The 23,909-nt window shown below is 44.8% G+C and overlaps 1 protein-coding gene across 2 annotated transcripts in view; it reads left to right on the top strand.

The window, feature by feature from the left end:
- The window catches only part of LOC124795367, a 285,690-nt gene that overhangs the window by 106,458 nt on the left and 155,323 nt on the right, over positions 1–23,909 (top strand). Inside the window, exon 2 of one of the 2 annotated variants that reach the window (XM_047259370.1) lies at positions 9,490–9,537. The exons of the other annotated variant lie outside the window; for it this stretch is intronic. Within the exon in view, the coding sequence (XP_047115326.1) occupies positions 9,490–9,537 (48 nt within the window). The remainder of the gene's footprint in view (positions 1–9,489; positions 9,538–23,909) is intronic. 2 annotated transcript variants of the gene reach the window in all.

The following is a 23,909-nucleotide window of genomic DNA, read 5'->3' as shown; positions in this document are numbered from 1 at the left end:
TATGCATGCGTATTCAAATACAGAAATATGTAAACAGACAGAAAACGGCGCTGCGGTCTGCAACGCCTATATAAGACAACAAGAGTCTGGCGCAGTTGTTACACTACTGGCCATTAAAATTGCTACACCACGAAGATGATTTGCTACAGACGAGAAATTTAACCGACAGGAAGAAGATGCTGCGATATGCAAGTGATCAGCTTCTCAGGGCATTCACACAAGATTGGCGCCGCTCGCGACACCTATAACGCGCTGGCATGAGGAAAGTTTCCAACCGATTTCTCATACACAAACAGCAGTTGACCGGCGTTGCCTGGTGAAACGTTGTTGTGATGTCTCGTGTAAGGAGGAGAATGCGTACCATGACGTTTCCGACTTTGATAAAGGTCGGATTGTAGCTTATCGCGATTGCGGTTTATCGTATCGTGACATTGCTGCTCGCGTTGGTGGAGATCCAATAACTGTTAGCAAAATATAGAATCGGTGCGTTCGGGAGTGTAATACGGAACGCCGTGCTAGATCCCAACGACCTCGTATCACTAGCAGTCGAGATGACAGGCATCTTATCCGCATGGCTGTAACGGATCCTGCAGCCACGTCTCGATCCCTGAGTCAACAGATGGGGACGTTTACAAGACAACAACCATCTGCACGAACAGTTCGACGACGTTTGCAGCAGCATGGACTATCAGGTCGGAGACCATGGCTGCGGTTACCCTTGACGCTGCATCACAAACAGGAGCGCCTGCGATGATGTACTCAACGACGAACCTGGGTGCACAAATGGCAAAAAGTCATTTTTTCGGATGAATCCAGGTTCTGTTTGCAGCATCCGTGTTTGGCGACATCACGGTGAACGCACATTGGAAGCGTGTATTCGTCATCGCCATACTGGCATATCATCCGGCGTGATGGTATGGGGTGCCATTGGTTACACGCCTCGGTCACCTCTTGTTCGCTTTGACGGCACATTGAACAGTGGACGTTACATTACAGATATGTTACGACCCGTGGCTCTACTCTTGATTCGATCTCTGCGAAACGCTACATTTCAGCAGGATAATGCACTACCGCATGTTGCAGATCCTGTACGGGCCTTTCTGGATACAGAAAATGTTTGGCTGCTGCCCTGGCCAGCACATTCTCCCTGATCTCTCACCAATTGAAAAGGTCTGGTCAATGGTGGCCAAGCAACTGGCTTGTCACAATACGCCAGTCATTACTCTTGATGAACTGTGGTATTGTGTTGAAGTTACATGGGCAGCTGTACATATACACGCCATCCAAGCTCTGTTTGACTCAATGCACAGGCGTATCAAGGCCGTTATTACGGCCAGAGGTGGTTATTCTGGATACTGATTTCTCAGGATCTATGCACCCAAATTGCGTGAAAATGTAATCACATATCAGTTCTAGTATAATATATTTGCCCAATGAATAGCCGTTTATCATCTGCATTTCGTCTTGGTGTAGCAATTTTAATTGCTCGTAGTGTAGATCGGTTACTGCTGCTACGACTACAATGGCAGGTTATCAAGGTTTAAGTGAGTTTGAACGTGATGTTGTAGTCGGCGCACGAGCGATGGGACACAGCGTCTTCCAGGTAGCGATGAAGTGCGTTTTTCGATACGACCGTTTCACCAGTGTACCATGAATATCGGGAATTCGGTTAAACATCAAATCTCCGACATCGGTGCGGCCAGAAAAAAGATCCTGCAAGAGTGGGAGCAAAAACGACTGAAGAGAATCGTTCAACTTCACATAAGTACACCCCTTCCGCAAAATGCTGCAGATTTCAATGCTGAGCCATTAACAAGTGTCAGCGTGGCAACCATTAAACGAAACATCAATCAATATCGGTTTTAGGAGCTGAAAGCCCACACGTGTGCCCTTGATGACTGCACGATGCAAAACTGTACGCCTCGACTGGGCGCGTCAAGATCGACTTTGGACGGTTGATGACTGGGAACATGTTGCCGAGTCGGACAAGTCCCGTTTCAAATTGTATCGATCGGATGGACCCGTACGAGTATGGACACAACCTCTTGAATCCATGGACCCTGCGTGTCAGCAGGGGAATGTTCAAGCTGGTGGAGGCTCCGTTTTGGTGTGGGGAGTGTGCAGTTGGAATGATATGGGACCCCTGATACGTCTAGATACGACTCGAACACGTGACACGTATGTAAGCATCCTATCTGATCACCTGCATCCATTCATGTCCATTGTGCTTTTCTGACGGACTTTGGCAATTCCAGCAGGACAATGCGACACCCCAGACGTCCAGAATTGCTCCAGAATGGCTCCAGGAACACTCTTCTGAGTTTAAACGTTTCCGCTGGCCACCAGTCTCCCTAGACATGAACATTATTGAGCATATCTGGGATGACTTGCAAAGTGCTGTTCAGAAGAAATCTCCACCCCCCGTACTCTTACGTATTTATGGATAGCCCTGCAGGATTCATGATGTCAGTTCCCTCCAGCACTACTTCAGACATCAGTCGAGTCCATGCCACGTCGTGTTGCGGCACTTCTGCGTGCTCGCCTGGCCCTACACGATATTAGACAGATGTACCAGTTTATTTGGATCTTCAGTGTATAAGGAAATAAAATTCTGGTTTATATGCAGGTGCTTGTCAAATTTCAGTACAGTGTGGACCATAGCTCTTACTATTCAAGAGAAATTGGGCAGATGCGGGTAGAACCTGCTCATTCAGTGTTCCGTACAAAATTAATTATGTATGCAGATAGTTTATCCATCCTGGAAACCTAGGATCTCGACGATTTTAGCATGTTATCGACACAGGCAATATATCGGTCCCAATTAAGCCAAGCTTTTCCACAATATTTTGATTTCAGTTACATAAATGTGATATAAAAATATGCAGGAGACAGTCGACCATTATTATAATAATCATCAGTTCTCCATTGAGGCTGCGAGTGTTTGTTTCACATACAACTTGTAACGCCATATCTACGTGCAGTAATCGCTCCGTGGTATTTGATGATGAATAAATTCCGAAAAACGTCACATGAGCAATAAAGTCATTTCTTGCCTGATGTTTAACGTTTACCGTCGTGAATCAGTCAACCTGAATGCAGAACTACTGCTTGTTTTAATTTCAAGTTTGACGTCGGATAACATCTGAAAAAATCAATTTTTTGTGTGTGATATTAAAAAGAAACGTTTTCGGAGTTTTTGCTTTACTTGTACAATAGCGTGAAACCTTCATTCTTTGCCAAATTTCATGATTCTAATCAACTATAGCTACCCTATAGATTTTGATGAGTGAGTTTGCAAGCATAAAAATATGTGACTTAAATGGCCGTATCTTTTGACTGTATTGACTTAGAAGCTTCAATGTTTTACACCGCCAAAGAGCCACAGGCCTCAGAATGTGACATATATTTCAACTTGATTCGTGAATACATTCCTGAGAAAAACGAGAGTCTTTAACTGTCGGACAGATAGACAGACGGACGGACAACAAAGTGCTATTGTAAGTGTTCCATTTTTGTCGACTGAGGAACGGAACATTAAAAAGGAAGAAAAATTTGAAGGAAGAAGGAAGATTAGGGTTTTCGTTCCGTCAGTCAAAGAAGAAGCGCAAGCTCGGTTTGGAGAAGGAAGTCTGCAACACCTTTCGTAAGGGAACCATCCAGAAATAGAATGAAATTTTCATTCTGCAGCGGGAGTGTGCGCTGATATGAAGCTTCCTGGCAGATTAAAACTGTGTCCCGGAAGTAAAGCTGTGAGGTCGGGTCATGCGTCGTGCTTGGGTAGGTCAGTCGGTAGAGCACTTGCCCGCGAATGGCGAAATCCCGAGTTCGAGTCTGGTCCGGCACACAGTTTTAATCTAGCTCGAAGTTTCATCCAGAAATATGTCTTAAGCGATCTAGAAAAATCACGGAAAACATAAGTCTAGATGTCAGAACGGGAATTCAGTCATGAACTATCAAAAGCAGTTGTATTTTACGGGCCACTCCCCAGTAGTTTATTAGCTGATTCTGTCCGTTGCGTCACGGTCCATGTGTCACCGGCCACAGCCGGCCAGAGGCGGCAGTCTTTAGAAGCGAAGCAGGGGTGCACTGGCGATCGATAGCTAAATGTCAGCAAGTCGAGAAGAGCTACTGGAAGCGCATCAATGGTTCAGGCCTTCCCTCGCCGTTCTCTGTATCACTTTGAGAAGAACGCTGCCGCTGGACAAACTCTGTCCAGTTCTTATACTCCTGCCGCGTACTGCGAGTTGCCCGAGCATAGCTGCAGAGTAGATGCCGTTACACTTTGTCGAGGTTTTCCATGAGTGACAGGCAAGTTGTGTGTGAACTACATGGTCGCTTAATGCTCAAAGTCAGTGTACGTGGCAGAAAACCAAAAATGCGATGTAAAGACGTGACAGACCGTTATTCGAAGCCGTATCTCCCGCTTACCGCGACTTGACCCCTTTCGGAAGGGGGAGGGGGGCACATTCATGAAAAACACACACTATTTGATAGATACGTCAAGTCCATACGTCAATGAAATTTTTTACCACGCTTTACATTAAATTAACATATTCACTGTTAACTTACTCAGTTTATATGCATTTACCTTTTTTTATGAGATTTAAAAATTTTATTTTCAAAAAATAATATATATATATATATATATATATATATATATATATATATATATATATATATATACCTTATTCTCAGAAACTATTGAAGAGATTTCTGCAATATTTTCTCTGATTAATCTCTTCGCATATAGTAAGTTTCTCTCATGATTTTTTTTTAATATAGGGATAGGAGAATTTTAATAATTTTATTATTATTTTTCTGTAAGTGTAATACAAAATTCATACAAAATTCCCAGCACTTTTTTCCGAATCTTATGTTGCACTCAGAATTTCAAAATTTACTTTTAATACAACAGTTACTGGATTTATAGAAATAAGTGTACAAAATTTCTTATATTGTGAGAAAAAGATACATAAACTTCAAGAAACATAATTTCCAGGAAATTACAGCCTAACGTTCTTCCTTATGTTACCTCTTCAGAAGGTCACAGATTGGTACTCAGGGTTCTCTTTCCGTTCAAGGCGCCTTTCGTTTACCAGATCTTCAACTGACTTTTCAGCTGCAGAGAGGCACTGCGAATCCGTTTTTCTCAAGGTGTCACGAGTGAAATTTCCTATCTCAAAGCCCATTCCCTCTAATACTTTCATCCTCCCTACGTTCTCATTGTTAAATACAACAACTGCATCAAAAGTTGCAATTCCGTATGAAATCCGTCAGTAGCACAAGGCAAAACAAGAACTGTTACTTCATAAACAAAGCTGCTGGCTTGTTACTGTTTCTAAGATTCGGAACAGAGTCACATACGATCTATAAAACGAAAGAGCCTTCAACATGTATCCCACGTAAGTAATCCTCAGAATCGTTGTACATCCAGCTGGTATCGAAGTGTTGCTGCAAAAAATAGGCGTGGCTGAAAGGTCGCCTCATACATTTAATTATTTTTCAGGCATTTCCTGTGCGATTTCATCATTGAAACTTTGGAAGTTTATTGTTCATGAGTTCTACTAATAATTAATTGAAAATTGACATTTTCGGTCAATTTCATGGACGTCTTACCGTAATCACTAAGCTATCTGACTAAGCTATCAGGCTGCAATCTGCTTGTAATGTTGGAAAGTGACCAGGAAGGAAATGTAGCTACGTCTTTACGTCTTTATGTGGACTCAGTCAATCACCTGAAAAGGGATAAATCAGGCATCAACCAGAAGTGAAATGCAAACACGGGCAAATTTCATCTTTGACAGTGCCGTAGTAACACAACTGAAAATAAAGCGACGTAAATCAACATAAGCTACTAATTTTTAATTAAAAATAAAAATCCAGATTGAAACAATTCTCCAAAAGAAATTATTGCAAGTGAGCATTGATCTCAGTTTCTCAAAAAATGGTTCAAATGGCTCTGAGCACTATGGGACTTAACATCTGTGGTCATCAGTCCCCTAGAACTTAGAACTACTTAAACCTAACTAACCTAAGGACATCACACACATCCATGCCCGAGGCAGGATTCGAACCGGCGACCGTAGCGGTCACGCGGTTCCAGACTGAAGCGCCTAGAACCACTCGGCCACAGCGGCCGGCTCAGTTTCTCACGGTGCAAATGTTACGTGGTTTTTCATTCACTGAAACCGGACGAATTCTCTACAATTACTAAGTAACATCTGCTCACAGCGTGTTACATACGTCTTATGAACCGCAGCAAAATGTGTGACTTAACTTCTGGAAAGCGTCATTATCTCGTACAGTTTCACGTAGACATCTCAACTTCGTGAGTTTTAATTGGTTTACTTAACATGCTAGAAGGCAGTCAAACAAGGATATAGACGTAGTTTCAACTTCGCTAATCAGCAAGTAATGAAGAAGTATGAAAAAATCATATTAAACTGTGATGCGTTATATGATAAATATTTCATGTGTAATTATGCCCTGTTATGTTTCTCCAGAGGCTCATTACATGTAAGCTTGGAAAAGCACACGGTGGCTGGTTCTATGAGATACATGCATATGCCAGAGAATTAAAAAGAATTACATGTATTTTTATTTGCACTGTATCCAAACGCACCCAATTCTGTCAGTGTTTTGAATGTGATGGCAACGATGCTAAAATATGCCTGCGGTATGTAAAGTCTGTAGCTGATTTGGCGTTCTGCAAAAGTGAAACGGATACAGAGAGAAGAGTACTCTCCCTTATTCACGTTACTGCTGCCGTAATGACATTGGATCAATTGGTGCTCAGAATCTCGAGCCCAGGTGCTGCAGTTTCCCGCTGAATTATTGAAACGACTGCATTGAGAAACTGGTACGGAAGATCGCCGAAACTTTTTGTCGCAGTATTAATTTTTAACTCGTAACAGGAGACAGTCTAAATGAAGTTCACTATGAATTAGTAGCTACATTCTTTAATGTCCTCACACTGCAGGATATAGACAGTGGATCGGTGAATGAATTAAAAGAAATAATAGAATAATTTAATAACAGAAAGACTAGCGAAAATTGTAACTGAATACACGAAGGGGATAAATTCGCTGTTTTTGGGTGTTCCTAAGCCAACACAGCCTGACTGCTCAAGCGCTCAAATTGAGACCGATGCTTTTTTAACGTTGGAAATGTTTGTCTGCCTGTCTCCGCATCTTTCAGCCGTTGTGTCCGTAAAAGCCACGGTACTTTCAGCCGTAGTGCTAATTTTTGGTGTCTGTTGGATGTGAAGTAGCTATGACTAAATCAGAAACTTTGATTAGTTTGATAAAATTTTACGATTCTGCGTTACGTTTAATACAATATGTATTATGGTACAGTGTGCGTCACACGTTTTTCTGGCAATAGTGATTGCGAAACAGAGTGGATACAAACATTTTTGAAAGCAATCACTTCACAAACTCATGCCTCTTTTTCCTTCTATTAATCTAGGTCACTTCTAACCGTTCCAATTAGGTAAACCATCATTGATCATGAATGCAGTCTACATCGTCGAAACCTCCCCATCTTGATAACAATTTTCCTAATGTCTTATTTAATACACTCTAAGAAAAGAAACGACGCACCACGAAGGCATTATCCGAACTGGACGGAAATCTGTGGATGTGATGACCATGTTAATGAACAAAGTAAGAGCCTATGGACTATTAGACCAATTGTGTGATTGGATTGAAGAGTTCCTAGATAACAGAACGCAGCACGTCATTCTCAATGGAGAGAAGTCTTTCGAAGTAAGAGTGATTTCAAGTGTGCCGCAGGGGAGTGTCGTAGGACCGTTGCTATTCACAATATATGTAAATGTCCTTGTGGATAACATCGGAAGTTCACTGAGGTTTTTTGCGGATGATGCTGTAGTATATCGAGAGGTTGTAACAATGGAAAATTGTACTGAAATGCAGGAGGATCTGCAACGAATTGACGCATGGTGCAGGGAATGGCAATTGGATATCAATGTAGACAAGTATAATGTGCTGCGAATACATAGAAAGAAAGAGCCTTTATCATTTAGCTACAATATAGCAGGTCAGCAACTGGAAGCAGTTAATTCCATAAATTATCTGGGAGCAGGCATTAGGAGTGATTTAAAATGGAATGACCAAATAAAATTAATCGTCGGTAAAGCAGATGCCAGACTGAGATTCATTGGGAGAATCCTAAGGAAATGCAATCCGAAAACAAAGGAAGTAGTTTACAGTACAGTTGTTAGCCCACTGCTTGAACACTGCTCACCGGTGTGGGATTCGTACCAGATAGGGTTGATAGAAGAGATAGAGAAGATCCAACGGAGAGCAGTGCGGTTCGTTACAGGATCATTTAGTAATTGCGAAAGCGTCACAGAGATGATAGATAAACTCCAGTGGAAGACTCTGCAAGAGAGACGCTCAGTTGCTCAATACGGGCTTTTGTTGAAGTTTCGAGAACATACCTTCATAGAGGAATCAAGCAGTATATTGCTCCCTCTTACGTATATCTCGTGAAGAGACCATGAGGATAAAAACAGAGAGATTAGAGCCCTCACGGAGGCATACCGACAATCTTTGTTTCCACGAATAGTAAGAGACTGGAATAGAAGTGAGAACCGGTAGAGGTACTCAAGGTACCCTCCACCACACACCGTCAGGTGGCTTGCGGAGTACGAATGTAGATGTAGATGTACAGACAAACAAATGACTACAGCTTCAGAAAAATTGGATGATTTATTAAAGAGTGAGTGCTTCACAAACTGAGCAAGACTGACTAACTTCTGGCCCTCATGAAGCAGTTATGGATGCCGTCTTGTGGGTATCGTGCCAAATTCCGTCCAATTGACTTTACATGAAGGACAACAAAATGGGGCGTAGAGTATCCTCGGCGTACCGCTGTGCTAGAAGGTTCCCGCTGATGACAGCCAAAGGGGTCCTGATATGAAATGAAATGGCACCCCAAACCATCGCTCCTCGTTGATGGCCCATATGACGGGTGACAGTCAGGTTGGTATCCCACTGCTGTATGGGTCGTCTTCAGACAAGTCTTCGCTGGTCCTTGAGGATAGAAGCGGCACTCATCACTGAAGACAACTCTCCTCCGGCCAATAAGATTCTAGCCCGAAGATGTGTCTGGAGACGCATTGGACAGCGATGGGATACCAACCAACCTGACTGTCGCCCATTGTACGGGCCGATAACCAGGTGTGAAGGTCTGCGGCGCAGTTTCTTTGCATAGCACGGCCTCTTTGGTTGTCATCCGCGACACACAGCACAGCGGGACGTCGACTATATTCTACGCCCCATTTTGTTGTCCTTCGTGGCAAGCTGTCGTGGTATCCCATTCGGATCATTCGTTTTCTTTTCCACCAGTGTATTTGTTTAAACTTAAGGTGAGGAATTCCAGTGAAATCATTTTTGCTGATATTAGTTTTGTAAGGTTTAGAAAGATAACGGAGCCTTATAGAGGAATGGTTCTATTTTGTTGCAGGTATGCTGCTTACTTAACAGAGAAAGAAATGGGCGTCACATTGGAACGGTGAGTACTGATGTCACTCAACACACTGATAAACCAGAACATTATGACCGGTGCACACCTAGACAATGATTGTCTCACGCTGGAGATGGATGCACGTGAGGCGGTAAGGAAAGTACACTACTGGCCATTAAAATTGCTACACCAAGAAGAAATGCAGATGATAAACGAATATTCATTGGACAAATATATTATACATGTGATTACATTTTCACGCAATTTGGGTGCATAGATCCTGAGAAATCAGTACCCAGAACAACGGCCTTGATACGCCTGGGCATTGAGTCAAACAGAGATTGGATGGCGTGTACAGGTACAGCTGCCCATGCAGCTTCAACACGATACCACAGTTCATCAAGAGTAGTGAGTGGCGTATTGTGACGAGCCAGTTGCTCGGCCACCATTGACCAGACGCTTTCAGTTGCTGAGAGATCTGGAGAATGTGCTGGCCAGGGCAGCAGTCGAACATTTCCTGTATCCAGAAAGGCCCGTACAGGACCTGCAACATGCGGTAGTGCATTATCCTGCTCAAATGTAGGTTTTCGCAGGGATCGAATGAAGGGTAGAGCCACAGGTCGTAACACATCTGAAATGTAACCTCCACTGTTCAAAGTGCTGTCAATGCGAACAAGAGGTGAGTGACACGTGTAACCAATGGCACCCCATACCATTACGCCGCGTGATACGCCAGTATGGCGATGACGAAGACACACTTCCAATGTGGGTTCACCGCGATGTCGCCAAACACGGATGCGACCATCATGATGCTGTAAACAGAACCTGGATTCACCCGAGAAAATGACGTTTTGCCATTCATGCACCCAGGTTCGTCGTTGAGTACACCATCGCAGGCGCTCCTGTCTGTGATGCAGCGTCAAGGGTAACCGCAGCCATGGTCTCCGAGCTGATAGTCCCTGCTGCTCCAAACGTCGTCGAACTGTTCGTGCAGATGGTTGTTGTCTTGCAAACGTCCCCTCTGTTGAATCTGGGATCGAGACGTGGCTGCACGATCCGTTACAGCCATGCGGATAAGATGCCTATCATCTCGACTGCTAGCGATACGAGGCCTTTGGGATCCAGCACGGCGTTCCGTATTACCCTCCTGAACCAACCGATTCCATATTCTGCTAACAGTCATTGGATCTCGACCAACGCGAGTAGTAATGTCGCGATACGATAAACCGCATCGCGATAGGCTACAATCCGACCTTTATCAAAGACGGAAACGTGATGGTACGCATTTCTCCTCCTTACACGAGCCATCACAACAACGTTTCACCACGCAACGCCGGTCAACTGCTGTTTGTGTATGAGAAATCGGTTGGAAACTTTCCTCATGTCTGCACGTTGTAGGTGTCGGCACCGGCGCCAAACTTGTGTGAATGCTCTGAGAAGCTAATCATTTCATATCACAGCATCTTCGTCGTGTAGCAATTTTAATGGCACTGACATACCCAACTTTGACAAAGTACAGATTGTTACAGCCCGGCGCCTGGGAGTAAGAATCTTGGCAACGCCGAAGCTGGCCAGTTGCTGGCACGCTACTGTCGTTAGCATACATGGAAACTGGTTCAACGGCAGTGAAACCACGAGTAGGCGACGAGGTGCTGGACGTACTCTCCCCATCGCAGAATGTCAAGGTCGGACGCTTGCCCACAGATCTGATGCTCGAGTGCGGTAGAACCTCGCTAATCCGACCTCAGATGGTCTGATTCGCCGTTTAGTCCGACCATCCGATTCTCGGTGTTTGTTTACGTACAAGTGCTCCTGATTCAGTTAGGATTGGACTTGTCGATGACTCGCCGTCTGCGATATGGATCAGGCGACTGTTGCTAAGGCGACAGTTCGATCAGTTTTAGTGTGAAACAGCGTGTTTCTAACCCGATCATTATGTTTTATTGTGCATGCATTAATTAGTATCAGTGTTCTTCTTACATATTAAACCGTGTAAAACTATACAGGGTGATTCAAAAGTAACTGTACACATTTCGTGGGTGCAATGTATGAATAAAAATAAGAACAAAACGTTAAATGAAGTGCTGTCCGAAATTGGTGTGTGTCAGAGTTATAGAGTAGACGAGGGATCACAAGTGCAGCACAAAATTAATTCTCAGAAAGCAAAGACATGAAGAGGCACGAAATTCAACTCAGCTATGTATTGTACATTTACCCCAAGGCATCTTCTAACCAAGGTCCATGTAGACGAAGTCAGGGACCGTTCTCGGAATGTTGCAGGCTCCGTTCATCTCATTCTGCAAAGTTGCATAACTATTTTCAATTCGCTGCTGTAGTTGTGCTATATTTTCAGTTGCCCCAAAGGTAGAAGTCCAGGGCTTTAGATCCGGAGATGTGGCGGCCAAGCAACTGGTCCTGCACAATATGTCCACTTATCTGGATAAGCAGGATTGCGGTACTCTCTTGCTTCCCCACTGATATGTGTAGGGGATCGGCGACAAAGGAACGTCAGTCGATGTCCAGGCGAACATGAGACGCCAAAAGCCTGTACTGGCCCATCTTGTAATGACTACCACAAGTGACATTATGCATCATAAGTTGGAAATAAAGCAGTTTCAGACAAAATTTTATTCTTATTTTGATCCATATATTACACCCACGGATTGTGTACAGTTACTTTTGAATCACCCTGTATTATGGCGCCAACTAAAAGTAAACATGTGAAGCTGTCTTTATAAACGGACGCTGAGCTCCGTAACTTGAGTAGATTAGTACAACTGCCGTTGACTGCACAACGGAAGAAGAATTAACTGACAACCAGCTCACTGAGCTTTAACTCAAACAACCGATGAGAACGAGGAAGATGGTGACGACAACGAAGACAATGAATGTACAGCTTGAGTATCACATTCAGAAGCTACAAGTGTATTTTATATAACCTTCCAATACATGGAACAAAGCTCTTGGTCTAACCCAATAGACGTTTTGTGGATCAGGAAATGGCGGAATATCACGTCAATATCAGGGCTGTCGTCCGTGAAGCAAAAGAACATTACAGACTTTCCTTGTCCAGCTTACGAGGGTGAAAACCTTTAATATTTTTTTAAAATATTATTTATTGTGCAGAAGTGGTACAAAGCTGTATCACTTTTCAACATAATCTCCCTCGTGGTCAACGCAAGTCCTCCAGCGCTTACAAAGAGCATAAATTCCTTTAGAAAAAAATTCTTTTGGTAGTCCGCGCAACCACTCACGCATCGCGTGGCGTACCTCTACATCAGAACGGAACTTCTTTCCTCCCGTTGCGTCTTTGAGTGGTCCAAACATATGGATATCACTTGGAGCAAGGTCTGGTGAGTATGGTGGATGAGGAAGACACTCAAAATACAGGTCTGCGATTGTTGCAACTGTTGTACGGGCAGTGTGGGGCCTTGCATTGTCATGTTGCAAAAGGACACCTGCTGACAGCAATCCACGTCGCTTTGATTTGATTGCAGGCCTCAGATGATCTTTTAGGAGATCTGTGTATGATGCACTGGTGATAGTGGCCCCTCTAGGGATGCAATGGTCCAAAATAACGCCTTTTTCGTTCCAAAAGAGAGTCAGCATAACCTTCCATGCTGATGTTTCTGTTCGAAACTTCTTTGGTTTTGGTGATGAGGAATGGCGCCATTCCTTGCTCGCTCTCTTCGTTTCCGGTTGGTGGAAGTGAACCCAGGTTTCGTCCTCAGTAAAGATTCTTGCAAGGAAATCATCACCTTCTGGTTCAAAGCGCCGACGAAGTTCTTCACAAGCATCAACACGTCGTTCTCTCATTTCAGGAGTCAGCTGCCGTGGCATCCATCTTGCACAATTTTTCTGAGACTGGAGCGTATCATGCACATTGTGGTGTCCTGACCCATGGCTAATCTGTAAACATGCTGCAATGTCATTCAGTGTCACTCGGCGGTTTTCCTTCACTATGGCTTCAACTGCTGCAATGTTCTGTGGAGTCACAACTCGTTGTGCCTGACCTGGACGAGGAGCATCTTCCACTGAAGTCACACCATTTGCGAACTTCCTGCTCCATTCGTAGACTTGCTGCTGTGACAAACATGCATCACCGTACTGAACCTTCATTTGTCGATGAATTTCAATAGGTTTCACATCTTCACTAAGCCAAAACCGAATAACAGAACGCTGTTCTTCCCTGGTGCAAGTGGCAAGTGGGGCGGCCATCCTTATACTGATACTGCGGCGGTATGAGTGTATCTGCACTATGCTGCCACCTACAGGCCATTCTGCACGCTGTTTGTCGCACGCTTACCAACTTACAGCATAACGGCGCGAAATTTCGATTTGTTATTACAAATTTAAGGTTTTCATTTGACTCACCCTAGTAAGAACAGAAATTTTTTTATTGTGTAGTTTCTCGTATTTTAAACAGTTACGTGCAAATCAGTCGCGAGTCAGTGCTGTACTGTAATAACGTATATATGGATGTTAAACTTTCATCAACAATAACAGTATCTTACCGTACGTAACAGACGTACTTCACAGTACAGTCACTACCGCACATTACACTTTCATCTAAGATTTCCATATGTCAACATTTTCCCTTCGTTTGGTTATTGTTTTAACATGGAGGAGTGTTACAGATAGTATTTCCAGTTGAAAATTGAAGTTGTACTGTACTGTACTGTACTGTGATGTTACAGGTAAATAAATGTGTTGCTCTGATAATCTGACCTCACGTGCGTTCCAGCCACGATTCCGGTCGTATAGAGGACGGATTATTGAGGTTCTTCAGTGCTAGCATAGGCACAATTTTTTCAGAATACACTGTTCAGCACACATCGTTGAACACGGGGCTCCAGAGCAGACGACCTGCATTCATACGTATTGAACCAACAATATCGTCAATTACGATTGCTGTAGGAACTGGATCATGGAGATTGGACACTGAATCATGGGAGCGTGTCGCTTGGTCGGCTGAATCACGTTTCTTGTTACACCAGATCGACGGAAGACACGCCGTCATCCAAATAAGTGGATGGTGGAAACACGCATCGCGCCACCTTACGCAATCCGACGGGGGGCGGTATTGGTAGGGGTGACATCACCTAGGCTTGTATGGGACCTGTGGTAATAATCGAAGGCACCATGAAGCTGCGGATAGCATGAACATTGTTGGTGGGGCACCTGCATCCTTTCGTGCTAGATGTCTACCCCGACGTCAATGACGTTTTCCAGCAGCATAACTCTGCGTTTTATAGGACCTGAATCGTGATACAGTGGTCTGAGGAGCATGCTCGTGAACTCACGTTAATGTCTTGCCCACAAAATTCGCTTCATCTGATCTCCGTGTAACACCTCTGGGACGCTTTCGGGCGACAGTTCCGCTCCCACAAACCGCCGGCCCGTAATTTGCGGGAATTTCGTGTTCTCTCCGGAGACATCCGGTGCCACACATCCCCAAAAGCCTACCAAGGAACTGTCGTATCCATACCACACCGAATAGCTGCCATATTGCGTTCCACACGTGGAGCAGCAGGTTACTAAACAGGTGGTCATAACGTGTTAACGGCATTCATAAGGGTTCACGAATACGTTCTTGGTTTGGCAAACACTCAGGCACCTTATCGCACCTAAGTCTGCTAAATCACGACATCTCAATACCTTAGGAAATAGTCTACGTTTATTTAGTACAACGTATAAAGCACAGAAAATAACATCTCCGCAATTTGGTAGCTATACGGAATCTAGTCATCAGTTAGTGGCTTCATCTGAAGAGAACTTGCCTTGTAACCTCCCAACAGTAACAATATGTATATTGCATTCACATTTAGCGTAGCCTACCAACAGATAAATTCCTTAACGTACCAATAATACAATGTGACTAACCTCCTAATAAAAAAAATGTGACTCATATGTAACCTTTCAGTAATTAACTATCTGTGAATCTAAACTGTTAAATTTAGACGTCAGCAGTGCTGCGTCATGGCCCTGAAAGATCATACTAAATAAACTGAAAATTTTTACCTCAATTAAGTCGCCGGATAATGTGTATATATCCGATCCTATAAGAAATTTTTCTGGCACAGCCCAGTGCAATGCTGGCCGATAGATTTATCATGTATAAAAGAAACAGCTGATTTTTCTTTACAATAATCGGGATGACTATGGATTGGAGAAATTAGTAAATTGTCCGCAGCTCGTGGTCGTGCGGTAGCGTTCTCGTTTCCCACGCCCGGGTTCCCGGGTTCGACTCCCGGCGAGGTCAGAGATTTTCTCTGCCTCGTGATGACTGGGTGTTGTGTGATGTCCTTAGGTTAGTTAGGTTTAAGTAGTTCTGAATTATAGGGGACTGATGACCATAGATGTTAAGTCCCATAGTGCTCAGAGCCAAATTAGTAAATTCTTTAAATTGAGATGAATGAATTAATTTTCAAAAGAAAGATTATTATTAAGAGATTACTTTTTGAAAACATTTACATGGGACTTGATATAACAATAGTACATATGCGCGAGGCTGCTTTTACCTTATACTACATCGTTCAGGCGCCGCTATCGCTCCCCACGACCGGCCCAGCCAACTCCATACACCAGACTCCTAGCTACTACTTACTCCTACTGCCACACAGTTCCTACTGCAGCCAACACTGCTCTCTGGTCTGAGATTCTCTTACAGCTTACATATCGCAGGCAGCGCGTGAGCAATCCATCGAAATTACATCTGCTCGAGTGCGCTAGCAACAAATTCCTTAGTCATGGACCTCTTACAGCCTGAAGTAGCTTGTGAACTTTGATCATTGCTGACTTGAGACCATTATCAATGTCAGAGCCGGTATTACACGGTATTAGAGCAGTTTGTCCAATATCTTTGTCCAGTGTTCTTAGATGAGCTCAAGTAGTTCTTAGTTTAGCAAATAGTCAGGAGCATCATATGTATGCATTAAAGAAAGTGCACTGAGATGACAAAAGTCATACGATATCGATGTACAGATGAGGCAGTATAGTGTACTCAAGGTAGAAAGGGGCTGTCATTCGTACTCGGGCGATTCATGTGAACCGGTTCCCGACGTGATTATGACCGCACGACGAGAATTAACAGACTTTGAAACTGGAATGGTAATTAGAGCTAGATGCATGAGACGTTTGATTTCGGAAATAGTTAGGGAACTCAGTGTTGCGAGATCCACAGTGTCGAGAGTCCGGCGAGAAATTACGTGTCACCACTGATAACGCAGTGGCCGGCGGCCTACACTTAACTACCGAGAGCAGCGGCGTTTGCATAGAGTTGTCAGTGCTGACAGACAAGCAGCACTACGGAAGATAACCGCAGAAATCAATGTAGGACGTACGACGAACGTGCTGCGAAATTTGGCGTTAATGGGCTGCGGCAGCAGACGGCCAACACGAGTGCCTTTGCTAACAGCACGACATCGTCTATAGCGCTCTCCTGGGCTCGTGACCATATCGGTTGCACCCTAGACCACTCGGAAAACGTTGCCTGATCAGATGAGCCCGTATTTCAGATGGAAGGGTTCGAGTGTGGCGTAGACCCACGAAGCCATGGAACCAAGTTGTGAACAAGGCGCTGTGGAAGCTGGTGGTGGCTCCATAATAGTGTGAGCTATGTTTAAAAGGAATGTTCTGGTTGTTTTTATGTTCTGCTACATGGAGACCATTTGCTGCCATTCACGGAGTTCATGTCCCTGTTGTTGTTGTTGTCTTCAGTCCTGAGACTGGTTTGATGCAGCTCTCCATGCTACTCTATCCTCTGCAAGCTTCTTCATCTCCCAGTACTTACGCACAACCTACATCCTTCTGAATCTGCTTGGTGTGTTCATCTCTTGGTCTCCCTCTACGATTTTTACCCTCCACGCTGCCCTCCAATGCTAAATTTGTGATCCCTTGATGCCTCAGAACATGTCCTACCAACTGGTCCCTTCTTCTTGTCAAGTTGTGCCACAAACTCCTCCCCAATTCTGTTCAGTACCTCCGCATTAGTTATGTGCTCTACCCATCCAATCTTCAGCATTCTTCTGTAGCACCACATTTCGAAAGCTTCTATTCTCTTCTTGCCCAAACTATTTATCGTCCATGTTTCACTTCCATACATGGCTACACTCCATACAAATACTTTCAGAAACGACTTCCTGACACTTAAATCTATACTCGATCTTAACAAATTTCTCTTCTTCAGAAGCTCTTTCCTAGTCATTGTCAGTCTACAGTTTATACCCTCTCTACTTCAACCATCATCAGTTATTTTGGTCCCCAAATAGCAAAAGTCCTTTTTAAGTGTCTCATCTCCTAATCTAATTCCCTCAGCGTCACCCGACTTAATTTGACTACATTCCATTATCCTCGTTTTGCTTTTGTTGATGTTCATCTTATATCATCCTTTCAAGATACTGTCCATTCCGTTCAACTGCTGAAGCAAGTCTTTTGCTGTCTCTGACAGTATTACAATGTCATCGGCGGACCTCAAATTTTTTATTTCTTCTCCATGGATTTTAATACCTACTCCGAAATTTTTTTTGTTTCACGTCCCTAAACAACGGAAATAGGAAACTTGTGGTAAGGTCTTATGGGACCAAACTGCTGAGGTCATCGGTCCCTAAGCTTACACACTATTTAATCTAATTTAAACTAACTTACGTTAAGGACGACACACACAATCATGCCCGAGGGAGGATTCGAACCTCCGATGGGGGCAGCCGCTCGGACCCTGACAAGACACCTCGGACCGTGCGGCTACCCCGCGCGGCCCCGAAACAACGATGGGATTCATATGGATAGCAGTGCACCATGTCACTGGGCCACAACTGTTCGCGACTAGTTTGAAGAACATTCTGGACAGTCCGAGCGAACGATTTGGCCACCTTGATGGGCCGACATGAACCCCATCGGACATTTATGGGACATAATCGAGAGGTCAATTCGTGCACAAAATCCTGCACCGGGAACACTTTCGCAAGTATGAACGGCTGCTGAGGCAGCATGGCTGCCTTATGGAGTCCATGCCACGTCGCTTTACTGCACCACGCCGGGCGAAAGGAGGTCCGACACGATATTAGGAAGTATGCCATGACTTTTGTCACCTCAGTGTAAGTTACACACGTCGTCGCACGCTAATAATGAAAGCTTGTTTTCGGAAAAGACTATATGTTATGGATTTCCTGCAGACACTTCAACTGGGGTATGGATAAGAGAGTACGACTGAAATGGTGCGGAGCCGGCCGGGGTGGCCGAGCGGTTCTAGGTGCTACAGTCTGGAACTGCGCAGCCGCTACGTTCGCAGGTTCGAATACTGCCTCGGGCATGGATGTGTGTGATGTCCTTAGGTTAGTTAGGTTTACGTAGTTCCAAGTTCTAAGGGACTGATAACCTCAGAAGTTAAGTCCCATAGTGCACAGAGCCATTTGAACCATTTTGAAATTGTGCAGCAACTGGAAACATACTCCAAAATAGAAGTACGGTGGGCAGTGTGACTCTTGTGGGCAAAATTTCTCCGTTGAAAATAGATTAATAATATTCTGGCGGTATCTTGGCCAAATGAAATACCCCGTCCAGGTTTAGCGACATGTTGCCAACAATCTGGTCAAGGCCAATAAAGACGCTTATTGGGGAAGGGAGGCCATCAACATCGATCACAGATATCAGTGTCCAGGGACTCGTGCAAGTGATTCGCAGCAATGGCAGAGTGCTTATCGCGAAAAATTAAGTAAACTGGGTCCCCTGCACAACGAAGCAACATCTCACACGGCAAGCAACATAAGCTTTACCTCTGCGCGTTTCCGATGCGTTTGGAAGCAGCTACGATACAGTCCAGACCTGGCACCAAGCGATTTCCATCTGTTCAGAAATCTCAGAGAACATATTGTGGGGGAAAGAGATTTTCCGAAGATGAAGACGTTCACAAAGCGGTTATCGAATGACTCTGTGACAAAACGAACTCCTGTTCTCGAGGAATTAAACGATTGGTGAAACATCCCGACCGCTCTTTACAGAGATTTGTGTCGATGTTGAAAAAAAAGTGTAATGATATATAGTGCCGTATGCAATAAAAATTGCTTGGCCTGCCGTAACAATGTGTACTTACTCCACTCGTAGATGCATATACAGATGTTGGAGAAAAATATGGATACCCTACTAGAAATGCATGCTTGAAGAGAAATACTATTGCTAGCGAAGCTTGCAGGTTGTTGTGTTGCTCTTGTATTTGACCACGAACGGCACCAGTGCTTTGTCCTCAATACATTTCAACTGTCAGTCGTGGACAGAACAGTTTTCTGTGTAGCAGTGAGTGCATTGTGTCAGAGCTAAGTGAATTCGTACGTGGGTGAATTGTTCGCGCTTGTGTGATGGGTGCTCTAGTAACCAAGGTGTCTGTTCCAAGAGGCACTATAAGGAATATTTATAACGCATACAGAAAAAGTGGAAACAAATCATCCGCTAAGTCACAACGCGAACCAAAATGTGCGCTGAGTGATGGTGAGAGACCGTCAGTGAAGAAGATTTTGAGGAAAAATAAGAGCACAGCAGCTGGAAAAGTCATTGCAGAACTGAATGTCGCACCCGCGCACCCTATCGGCACCAAAACAACACAAAGAGAGCTCCATAAGCAGGGAATTTCAGGACAGTCTGGAACGCCAAAACAACGTCTCAGTGATCCAAATGCCCGTAATGTGAGAACGTGGTGTCGTAGCCGTAAAAGCTGGAATGCAGAGAAGTGGAAGAAAGTCAGTTGGTCGGATGAGTCTTGTTTTACACTGTCTGCAGCCTGTGGCCAAATTTACATCGCAAGAGTGAAACGTGGGGGTGGTTTGGTGATGAGCTGGACAGTCATATCGTGGTATTTCATGGGTTCCATTGTTACTTTGGAAGATCGCGTGACAGCCAGGACAAGTGAGACCGTTTTGGCTGATCATATCCATGCCATGGTAAAATGTTTGTTCCCCAAATGGCGGTACTACGTTTCAAGGCGACATGGCCCCTGTTCACACAGGTCGCGTGATACAGCACTGGTTTTGTGAGCAAGAGGATGAACTGTCGCATCTCCCTTGGCCACCATGGTCACCAGATGTCAATATTATTGAGCTTCTGTTGTGGTCTAACTTGGAGAGAAGGGTGCGTGATCGCTTCTCACCCGCCTGATCGTTACGTGGCTCAAATGGCTCTGAGCACTATGGGACTTAACTTCTGAAGTCATCAGTCCCCTAGAACTTAGAACTACTTAAACCTAACTAACCTAAGGACACCACACACATCCATGCCCGAGGCAGGATTCGAACCTGCGACCGTAGCGGTCGCCCGGTCCAGACTGTAGCGCCTAGAACCGCTCGCCCACCCCGGCCGGCGTCGTTGCCTGAACTTGCCACTATTTTGGAGGAAGAATGGTACACGACTGGCTTGAAAACCATGCGGGACCTGTATTTATCCATTCCGAGACGACTGGAAATTGTTTTGAATGGGATCGAGTTTTCTACACTGTATTAGGCATGGTATTGTGTCGATTTTTGGTGTTTTCATTGTTCTCTTCACTCCCTATAGTTGAAACTGTAATGCGTGAAAAAACCCAGAGGAGACGTTCATCCAGCAGCGGATATAGCGGAAGATGTAATAAAAATTAGCGGCTAATGATCTAGTGATAACAGATTATTTTTAAAAAAATTATGCAGAACTGTCACTAATCCGTAATCGAACCCTTTATGTCTTTATCGCACAGAAATTTTTTTTATCGTCCTACCCCTCCCCCCCTCCTCCCTTCCTCCCTTCCAGGATGACAACCACTGCCCTAGATACTGGCTGGCGGTCGTCGTGTGTAGGTTCTCGCTGTGTGCGAGGCCACCGCGATCATTGACAGCGTGGATTCCCGTGACGCGGTGCAGGCTGCTCGGTGAGGCGGAAGAGATCGCACCGTAGCTGGCTCGCTGCGGCCGTGGTTCTGATTGCAGTGGCTAGGTGTCTGCGGCCGCGCGCCAGCTCCGAGTCTATCTTTAGAGCCGCCGGCGCGTCGTTGCCGGTGCTCGCCTGGGTTACTCGCTGCCGGCCACTGCAGGTCGGCTGCAGCACCAGCGAACACGCTCCTTCCGCTCTCCCACCGACTGTATGGTGCGGAAAAGAGGGGTTCTAATACATGTGTCTCCAGGCCGCAGCACACAGTAAGAATCAATGCGGCCCGAGTAGTGGGCACCTATGATACGACAGAGAAAAAAAGAAATTCTATAAAACTCCATTTTTCTGAAGTTATGACAAATTGAATATTTTCAATCTCAAACTCCCGCTACATGATGCTATTCTCCCATTGCTACATCCCATTTTTATCTTTTCTTTCTCTGCAGTTATTGTTAGAAGTGTTCACTGTATGTGCGACCCAAATATACTCGTCTTCTCCCAAAGTCGCCCTGGTTAGCTAAAAGGTTGGATGTTCTAAAACGAACGACCCAGACACAGCAAACAATGACTCCACCCGATCCTCTGCACAAACCTACACTACTGGCCATTAAAGATGCTACACCAAGAAGAAATGCAGATGATAAATGGGTATTCATTGGACAAATATATTACACTAGAACTGACATGTGATTACATTTTCACGCAATTTGGGTTCATAGATCCTGTGAAATCAGTACCCAGAACAACCACCTCTGGCCGTAATAACGGCCTTGATACGCCTGGGCATTGATTCAAACAGAGCTTGGATGGCGTGTACAGGTACAGCTCCCCTATGCAACTTCAACACGATACCACAGTTCATCAAAAATAGTGACTAGCGTATTGTGACGAGCCAGTTTCTCGGCAACCATTGACCAGACGTTTTCAATTGGTGAGAGATCTGGAGAATGTGCTGGCCAGGGCAGTAGTCGAACATTTTCTGTATCCAGAAAGGCCAGTACAGGACCTGCAACATGCGGTCGTGCATTATCCTCTTGAAATGTAGGGTTTCGCAGGGATCGAATGAAGAGTAGAGCCACGGATCGTAACACATCTGAAATGTAAAGTCCATTGTTGAAAGTGCCGTCAATGCGAACAAGAGGTGACCGAGACGTGTAACCAATGGCACCCCATACCATCACGCCGGGTGATACGCCAGTATGGCGATGACGAATACACGCTTCCAATGTGGGTTCACCGCGATGTCGCCAAACACGGATGCGACCATCATGATGCTGTAAACAGAATTCATCCGAAAAAATGACGTTTTGCCATTCGTGCACTCATGTTCGTCGTTGAGTACACCATCGCAGGCGCTCCTGTCTGTGATGCAGCGTCAAGGGTAACCGCAGCAAAGGTCTCCGAACTGATAGTACATGGTGCTGCAAACGTCGTCGAACTGTTCGTGCAGATTGTTGTTGTCTTGCAAACGTTCGGATCTGTTGACTCAGGGATCGAGACGTGGCTGCACGATCCGCTACAGCCATGCGGATAAGATGCCTGTCATCTCGACTGCTAGACACACGTGGCCGTTGGGATCCAGCACAGCGTTCCGTTTTACCCTCCTGAACCCACCGATTCCATATTCTGCTAACATTGGATCTCGACCAACGCGAGCAGCAATGTCGCGATACGATAAACACAATCGCGATAGGCTACAATCCGATCTTTATCAAAGTCGGAAACGTGATGGTACGCATTTCTCCTCCTTACACAAGGCATCACAACAAAGTTTCACCAGGCAACACCGGTCAACTGCTGTTTGTGTATGAGAAATTGGTTGGAAACTTTCCTCATGTCGGCACGTTTTAGGTGTCGCCACCGGCGCCAACCTTGTGTGAATGCTCTGAAAAGCTGGTGATTTGCATATCACAGCATGTTCTTCCTGTCGGTTAAATCTGGCGTCTGTAGCAAGTCATCTTCGTGGTGTAGCGATTGTAATGGCCAGGAATGTATACTCGTCTTCTTCCAAAGTGGCCCTGGCTAGCTAAAAGTTTGGATGTTCTATAACGAACGACCCAGCCTGCCACAGCAAACAATGATCCCATCCGATCCTCTGCACAAACCTATTATGGGGAATTTAGCTCGCGTGTCCTCATGCCAGTAATTGTGTTCTGAAGGTCGTGGGTTTGAGTCCTACCGGTATTAATAAGTTGTGTATCTTGGACACACAGACTTCAGCAGCGCCGATGGTGAGGCAATGAATGCTGTGATCCAATTCGCAGGCGACAGTGCCCTCGACAAGTATATGCATGAACATGAGTTGACTAGTGACACAGAAACACTTTGTGATCAACGAAGTTTTGTTTGCGTTTTATACTGATATATAGGGAGAAGAAAAATTCGGGCACTCGGACTTCGCAGCGCGTTGCCACACACATTGGCAGTATAAAAATGTCTCTCACAAAATTTCGTCGTGTGCACATTTCGAGCAGTAGATGGGCGTTAAAGATTGACAATCTGGCAACACTGTAATCATATGTAACTATATCTGT

Source organism: Schistocerca piceifrons, chromosome 4 (genome assembly GCF_021461385.2).
Source record: "Schistocerca piceifrons isolate TAMUIC-IGC-003096 chromosome 4, iqSchPice1.1, whole genome shotgun sequence".
In the NCBI taxonomy this organism is placed as follows: Eukaryota; Metazoa; Arthropoda; class Insecta; order Orthoptera; family Acrididae; genus Schistocerca; species Schistocerca piceifrons.
The sequence above is the reverse complement of the archived record's forward strand: the minus strand, read 5'-3'. Positions and strand labels throughout refer to the sequence as shown.